The sequence below is a fragment of the Odontesthes bonariensis genome, chromosome 2 (genome assembly GCF_027942865.1).
Source record: "Odontesthes bonariensis isolate fOdoBon6 chromosome 2, fOdoBon6.hap1, whole genome shotgun sequence".
Lineage (NCBI taxonomy): Eukaryota > Metazoa > Chordata > Actinopteri > Atheriniformes > Atherinopsidae > Odontesthes > Odontesthes bonariensis.
Genome location: NC_134507.1, coordinates 1,210,142 through 1,218,206, shown reverse-complemented (window position 1 = coordinate 1,218,206; position 8,065 = coordinate 1,210,142). Strand labels below are relative to the sequence as shown.

Here is an 8,065-nt window from a genome sequence, read left to right as displayed (position 1 = left end):
CAGCTCATCAGTTATACGTCTCCCAGCTAAAAGTTCCACCCTGATGGAATAACTCATGCTCTGAATTTCCCTGTCGATTTTCACACATTCAAATGTTTAGCAGCAGAAACAGCAGAAAGCTTTCAACAAGGGGCGCACAAAGGAGGAAGCAGCAGTTCCAGGAAATCCAGAATCTGACTTCAGTTTTAACACACAAGTTCTGACCAACATTCAGTAGATTAGCTCAGAGCTGCTGAACAGGCTGCCCCCCCACTGCCCTCAGAAACGATGGCTACGTCCCTGCTTCTGTGGGATGTTTGATCTGATGATCTGAGACTCGTGTCGCCTCAGAAAAGGTCGATGGAAACAGATTAATAAAAAACGTCACAGATGAACAGGATTTATGGTTTTATTAGCTCCGCCCACAAAGCGGCTGACGCACAGCAGCCGGGAACCGAAGGTCCAGCAGCGTGAAGTCCTGGCCGATGGGGACGCTGTTCTCGTCGCACAGGAAGCAGCTCCGGACGGTGATGATGAAGGTTTCCCTGGGGAGGGAGAGGAGGGCGTGGAGCCGCTCTGCTGCCACCTGGATCAGCTTCACCTGCGAGCCTGGAGCTGCGGACGGCGGGAAAAAGAGTTTATTTACTTCCTGTTTGTTAGGCAGGGCATCTTTATTTATACAGCGCATTTCATACCACAGGCAACTCAGTGTGCTTTACATAAAGAACAGAATGAAAACAAGCAATTTAAAGAGAATAAAAAAATACAACAAAAATGAAAACAGTTCAAAGAATTAGGGGAAAAAGAAAAAATATAAACTCAACTCAAACTTTATTTATAGAGCACATCTAAAAAACAAAGTGCTGTACAGGATAAAAGCTGCATTAAAGGTAAAAGTGACTCAGATAATGCTACCGTTCCAAGCAGTTAAAATCAATAGATACTGAAACACAGTGCAATAAAATAGAATAAAATAAGTTCAATTAAAATACATTAAAATAAATAAAATACAGATATAAAACAAATCAAGGTTATCAGCCAAGAGTCTACTTAAATATGATTAAAAGCCAGGGAGATTTAAAAGCCTCAAAAGATCCTGCAGATCGAATGTGCCGGGGAAGGTTATTCCAGGATTTAAAGCTGCAGTCGGCAGGTTTTAAAAATTCTGAGTCTAAAGTCGGAAAATTCAAACTGATACAACTTTCAGGTCCCTCCCCCAACCTCTAACAAACCCCTCCCCCTCTGTGGACGAGGTTGTGCACGTGAGTTCACACCAGTGTGAGCGCACACAAGCTGGGGCAGACTCACGCTCAGCAGCGTGTGCACAAGCTGTGATTGACAGGTAGGATTCCTCCACCCTAACTTGATTGGTTAAAAACAGCCGGGAGCGCTCGGTTTTTGCAAGCATGATTACAGGCTTCAGAGGGAGCTACAGATTTCGTTATTTATCCTAAACAGCCTATTTAATATTCTACTTCCAGAATCCCATGACAGTTCAAGCTAATATGACTAAAAAAAAGTTGCCGACCGCAGCTTTAAGGAGCCGATGTAAAGACCTGAGAACTGGGGTGATGTGATGTGATCTCTTTGTTCAGGTTAAAACTCGGGCTGCAGCGTTCTGAATGAGCTGCAGCTGTTTGAGACTCTTTTGGGTGAGTCCAGTCAGAAGACCGTTAGCATTAGCATGAATCAGCTTCTCCTGATCTGTTTGGGACATGAAACCCTTCATTCTGGATATGTTCTTAAGTTGATAAAAGGCTGATTTAGTGACTGATTTGATATGATAGTTGAAGGTCAGGTCTGAGTCTATCAGCACGGCGAGGTTGTGTTCCAAACCGCATACTTCTCCTACTACTCATTCTAACTTTCTGAGTTAGTATGTGAGTTTGAGTAAGCAGAAGTTCCCGGATGCATACTAGATTCTCCGAAATGTTGGGTATGCATCATGAGGTTACTACTCATACTCAAACTACCCAAGATGCAACGTAACGTGACGTCGCCGATCGTCATTTCCTGTCAAAACGGCAGTTTCAAGCTAGCTACAACGAGGGTAGGTTCACTTCCTGTTTTCAAAACAAAAGCACCGATTGTATGGTAATGGCTTTCCCTATGATAAAAGGCAACGGGTATTTTATTTTGTGAAAATAACCGGAAGTGCGTTGCTCACTGCGGCTAGCTTTAGTAGCGCCGAATTCATGGGAACAAAATTGTAAACAGCCGGTATTTTGTCAGGTTTTCAACACGTTGGGGATCTAAACGACTACTTTCTCACCTGAAAATGTTTCAAATGTTGCTAAAGTTTACAAATCAAATCAAATCAAATTTATTTATATAGCACATTTCATGTACAAACAGTTCAAAGTGCTTCACATAAAATAAAAGCATTGCAGCAGGGAGTGGAAGAAGCATTAAAAATACATAAAAGAATATAAAGAGAAACAAGTAAAATCATTTAAATGAATTTAAAAACAGGCAACAGTCTAGATAAGTTAAAAGATATCGTGCAGATTTCATGCATAGACACATGAGAACAGAAATGTCTTTAACCTGGATTTAAAAATGTCTCCATTTGGTGAAAGTTTAATCTCCACTGGCAGTTTGTTCCACTTGTTTGCAGCATAACAGCTAAATGCTGCTTCTCCATGTTTAGTCTGGACTCTGGACTGGACCAGCTGACCTGAGTCCTTGGATCTCAGAGCTCTGCTGGCTTTATATTCTCTGAACAGATCACAGATGTAAACCATCAGCAGGCTTTTAAAATCTATTCTGTGACTGACTGGAAGCCAGAGTAAAGATTTTAAAGCTGCTGTGATGTGTTCAGATCTCTTAGTCCGGGTTAAAACTCTAGCAGCAGCGTTCTGGATGAGCTGCAGATGCTTAATGCTCTTTGTGGGAAGTCCAGTTAAAAGAGCGTTACAGTGATGGAGTCTGCTGGAGATGAATGCATGGATGAGTTTCTCCTGGTCTTTTTGGGAGAGGAAACCTTTAATCCTGTTGATGTTTCTGAGATGGTGAAAAGCTGCCTTGGTGACAGCTTTGATGTGGCTGCTGAAAGTCAGATCTGAGTCTATCAACACTCCGAGGTTACCAACTCGCTCAGTGATTGTAAGGGCCCGAGTCTCAAGATATTTACCAACGCTGACCCTGTTCTCTTTGCTACCAAACAGAATGATCTCAGTTTTTTCTTCATTTAATTGTAGAAAATTCTCTCTCATCCAGGTGTTTACTTCCTCCAGACACTGACACAGTACGTCTGCTGGGCTGCAGTCGTCCGGTGACAGAGACACATAAAGTTGTGTATCGTCTGCATAACTGTGATAATTGATGTTAAAATTCTGCAATATCTGACCCAAAGGGAGCATATACAAGTTAAACAGAAGAGGTCCAAGAATTGACCCCTGGGGGACTCCAAAAGTCATGGCCACTCGCTCAGATTCATAGCTGCCAATAGTAACAAATAAACTCCGGCCTTCTAAGTAGGACCTGAACCAGTTAAGGACCGCTCCAGAAAGTCCAGAAAGTTACAGAGTTTAGAGCTTAAGGGAAATCAGCTTCAGGCCGGCTGATTTTGGCTCGGGCAGGAGCGCAATGCATTGTGGGTAAACGCTCTGCATACTGTTTGATCGATGAGTATGCAGTATGTAGTATGCGGTTTGGAACACAGCCAGTGACTCGAGGTGTTTACTGACAGCAAACCTCTTCTCTTTGTTGCCAAACACAATGACCTCAGTTTTTTCTTGATTTAACTGAAGGACATTTTGGTTCATCCACTCTTTGACTTGCTCTAAACAGTCGCACAATGACTCTACAGGACTGCAGTCATCTGGAGACAGTGCCAGATATATCTGTGTGTCATCTGCATAGCTGTGGTAGTTGACTTTAGAGTTCTTCAGAATTTGACCCAGAGGCAGCATCTATAGAGTGAACAGAAGAGGTCCAAGAACTGACCCCTGAGGAACTCCACATGTCATAGCCACTCGATCAGAGTGATTATTTCCAATAGTCACAAAATAACTACGCTCCTCCAAGTAGGACCTGAACCATTCTAGGACTGTCCCGCTGAGTCCTGCCCAGGTTTCCAACCTGTTCAGCAGTATACTGTGATCCACAGTGTCAAATGCAGCACTGAGATCCAACAATACCAGAACTGACACCTTGCCTGAGTCAGTGTTCAACCTTATGTCATTTAACACTTTAATAAGAGCTGTTTCTGTACTGTGGTGAGGTCGGAAGCCTGACTGAAATTTGTCAAAGAGTCCACTAGTAGCTGATGTAGCTGATCCAACCACTCGTTCCTTCAGCAGGACGTTGGTGAAGGGTTCGCTTCTGTCCTGCTGCCGACGCAGAGTTACGCTGTGTTTACCTGTGTTAGCTGCGTTAGCTGCATTTACCTACGTTAGCTGCGTTTACCTCCATTAGCTGTGTTTACCTCCGTTAGCTGCGTTTACCTGCGTTAGCTGTCATTACCTGCGTTAGCTGTGTTTACCTGCGTTAGCTGCGTTTACCTCCATTAGCTGTGTTTCCCTACATTAGCTGTGTTTACCTTCATTATCTGTGTTTACCTGCGTTAGCTGCGTTTACCTCCGTTAGCTGCGTTTACCTGTGTTAGCTGTGTTTACCTCCATTAGCTGTGTTTCCCTACGTTAGCTGTGGGTACCTTCATTAGCTGTGTTTACCTGCGTTAGCTGCGTTTACCTCCGTTAGCTGCGTTTACCTGTGTTAGCTGTGTTTACCTACGTTAGCTGCGTTTACCTCCGTTAGCTGTGTTTACCTCCGTTAGCTGCGTTTACCTCCGTTAGCTGCGTTTACCTGTGTTAGCTGTGTTTACCTACGTTAGCTGTGTTTACCTGCGTTAGCTGTCATTACCTGAGTTAGCTGCGTTAGCTGCGTTTACCTGCGTTAGCTGCGTTTACCTCCATTAGCTGTGTTTACCTGCGTTAGCTGCGTTTACCTCCATTAGCTGTGTTTACCTACGTTAGCTGTGTTTACCTTCATTAGCTGTGTTTACCTGCGTTAGCTGCGTTTACCTCCATTAGCTGTGTTTACCTACGTTAGCTGTGTTTACCTTCATTAGCTGTGTTTACCTGCGTTAGCTGCGTTTACCTGTGTTAGCTGTGTTTACCTACGTTAGCTATGTTTACCTCCGTTAGCAGTGTTTACCTCCGTTAGCTGCGTTTACCTCCGTTAGCTGCGTTTATCTGCGTTAGCTGTGTTTAGTTACGTTAGTTGTCTTTACCTGCATTAGCTGTGTTTACCTCCGTTAGCAGTGTTTACCTCCATTAGCTGTGTTTACCTGCGTTAGCTGCGTTTACCTCCATTAGCTGTGTTTACCTACGTTAGCTGTGTTTACCTTCATTAGCTGTGTTTACCTGCGTTAGCTGCGTTTACCTGTGTTAGCTGTGTTTACCTACGTTAGCTGTGTTTACCTCCGTTAGCAGTGTTTACCTCCGTTAGCTGCGTTTACCTCCGTTAGCTGCGTTTACCTGCGTTAGCTGTGTTTAGTTACGTTAGTTGTCTTTACCTGCGTTAGCTGTGTTTACCTCCGTTAGCAGTGTTTACCTCCGTTAGCTGCGTTTACCTCCGTTAGCTGCGTTTACCTGCGTTAGCTGTGTTTAGTTACGTTAGTTGTCTTTACCTGCATTAGCTGTGTTTACCTCCGTTAGCTGTTACCTGCGTTTACCTGATGATGACAGCCTCACCTGAGCTCCGCTGGAGTCTGTCGGGGGCAGCGTGGAGGATCTTCTGCAGGGGAACCGGAGGAACCTGAACGCTTAGGTGAGCGCAGCCCCGCCCACTGACTGTCAGCACACCTGGCCTGAGGAACACACACACGCTGACATCATCTGCAGAAGAAGAAAGTGAATCGTGGCGGTGATGATGTCACCTGTAGAAGCGGCGTGCGGCGGTGTGTGGCAGGCAGGGGTAACAGGGGCCGTAGATGCCGTTGGCGTCGGTTTCGAGCTCAGCGGAGCAGCGACCGCAGCCTGTGTAGGTGATGTCACCGCTGAGCGTCGCCACGATACCGTCCAGCGGCGTGGAGCCGTCCAGCACAGGTGCATTCTGGGAGGGCGGAGCGTCCTGGAAGTGGAAGGAGAGGACCTGGACTGTCAGCTCCACCTCACCTAGAGCACATAGGAACCATGTCATGTAAAAGCCAGGTTCAGGTTCTGGTTCTGGTTCTAGTTCTAGTTCTAGTTCTAGTTCTAGTTCTAGTTCTGGTTCTGGTTCTGGGTTTGGTACTGGTTCTGGTTAAGGTTCAGGTTCTGGGTTTGGTACTGGTTCAGGTTCAGGTTCAGGTTCAGGTTCAGGTTCAGGTTCTGTTCTGGTTCTAGTTCCAATTCTGGTTTAAGTTCTAGTTCTGGTTCTAGTTCTGGCTCTGGGTCAGGTTCAGGTTCAGGTTCAGGTTCAGGTTCTGGTTCTGGTTCCCGACTCACCGCTGTACTTCTGGGACAGCAATGTCTCCACATCCAGCTCCACGGCGCCGCCGCCTCCCCTCGGACGCCGCAGCGTTCGGCTGAAGTCGAGCGCCCGGCGGTCGGTTGGGTCCAGAGCCCGGAAGGAGCTCCAGGGGGTGGAGTGCAGCTCTGGGAGGTCGGAGGTCAACCCCTCCCTGACCAGGAGGACCTGGAAGTCCCACACGGTGGCTGAGGGACACAGAGACGTTCACGTGACCTCGTCTAACTCAACATTATTAGTTTTGTTTAATGATGTTTTTATTGTGTTTGTTTTAATGTACAGCACTTTGGTAACATTTGCGTTTATTTAAAATGTGCTTTATAAATAAAATTGATTGATTGATTGAACATTATATTCTAAGGAAATGTGTTAAAAGGTTCCACCGCTGTGCTGATGATGCTTAAAGTTCCACGGCTACGCTGATGATGCTTAAAGTTCCACCGCTATGCTGATGATCCCTAAAGTTCCACCGCTATGCTGATGATCCCTAAAGTTCCACCGCTATGCTGATGATACTTAAAGTTCCACCGCTATGCTGATGATGCTCAGCTCTACTTCAGTGATATAATCAGTGATATAATAAACTTTCTGTTTATTTAACACATTTGTTCAGAGATCATAGTAGTTTGTGTGTTTGTACATCTGTCTGTGTTGAAGCTAGGCAGCCAATCCACAGCTGCTCCCCACAGCAGCAGCGCCCCCTGCTGGTCGTCTGGCTGCTCCACAGAAAGAACCGCCTTCATCTGAACTGCAGACCTGCTGCGAGACTCCGCCTCACTGCGCCACTCTGACACACACACACACACACACACACACACACGCCTGGTTTATATTAACTAAATCTACATAAATTAGCACGATAGCACAACATCAATGCTACACCATCTCAGCAGAAAGCAGCAAATTCACATATCGAGTCCACTGAGTGGAATAAACATTTCACGTTAGCATTTTAATGGAAATCAGTTGGCTTGTTAGCTGAGAAGGAAGCGGGCAGAGAAAAGAAGGAAGCTAGCAGAGAACAGAAGGAAGCTAACAGAGAACAGAAGGAAGCTAGTAGAGAACAGAAGGAAGCTCGCAGAGAACAGAAGGAAGCTAACAGAGAACAGAAGGAAGCTAGTAGAGAACAGAAGGAAGCTGGCGGAGAACAGAAAGAAGCTAGCAGAGAACAGAAGGAAGCTAGCAGAGAACAGAAGGATGCTAGCGGAGAACAGAAGGAAGCTAGCAGAGAACAGAAGGAAGCTAGGAAAGAACAGAAGGAAGCTAGCAGAGAACAGAGGGAAGCTAGCAGAGAACAGAGGGAAGCTAGCAGAAAACAGAAGGAATCTAGCAGAGAACAGAAGGAAGCTGGCGGAGAACAGAAGGAAGCTAGCGGAGTACAGAAGGAAGCTAGCAGAGAACAGAAGGATGCTAGCGGAGAACAGAAGGAAGCTAGCAGAGAACAGAAGGACGCTAGCGGAGAACAGAAGGAAGCTAGCAGAGAACAGAAGGAAGCTAGCAGAGAACAGAAGGATGCTAGCGGAGAACAGAAGGAAGCTAGCAGAGTACAGAAGGAAGCTAGCAAAGAACAGAAGGAAGCTAGCAGAGAACAGAGGGAAGCTAGCGGAGTATAGAAGGAAGCTAGCAGAGA

At 45.7% G+C, this 8,065-nt stretch overlaps 1 protein-coding gene across 5 annotated transcripts in view; it reads right to left on the bottom strand.

The window, feature by feature from the left end:
• Positions 1 to 372: 372 nt before the first annotated feature.
• shld2 (shieldin complex subunit 2) overlaps positions 373 to 8,065 on the bottom strand; it is a 22,281-nt gene continuing 14,588 nt past the window's right edge. For 4 of the 5 annotated variants that reach the window (XM_075473376.1, XM_075473385.1, XM_075473403.1 and 1 more), the window contains exons 7-11: positions 7,076 to 7,222; positions 6,414 to 6,623; positions 5,864 to 6,101; positions 5,679 to 5,794; positions 373 to 594 (exon numbers count right to left, since the gene is read on the bottom strand). In XM_075473376.1, the coding sequence (XP_075329491.1) occupies positions 392 to 594; positions 5,679 to 5,794; positions 5,864 to 6,101; positions 6,414 to 6,623; positions 7,076 to 7,222 (914 nt within the window). In that variant the 3' untranslated portion in view covers positions 373 to 391. Of the gene's footprint in view, positions 595 to 5,678; positions 5,795 to 5,863; positions 6,102 to 6,413; positions 6,624 to 7,075; positions 7,223 to 8,065 lie in introns of those variants that run through there. The other variant, XM_075473412.1, reaches the window with a different exon arrangement.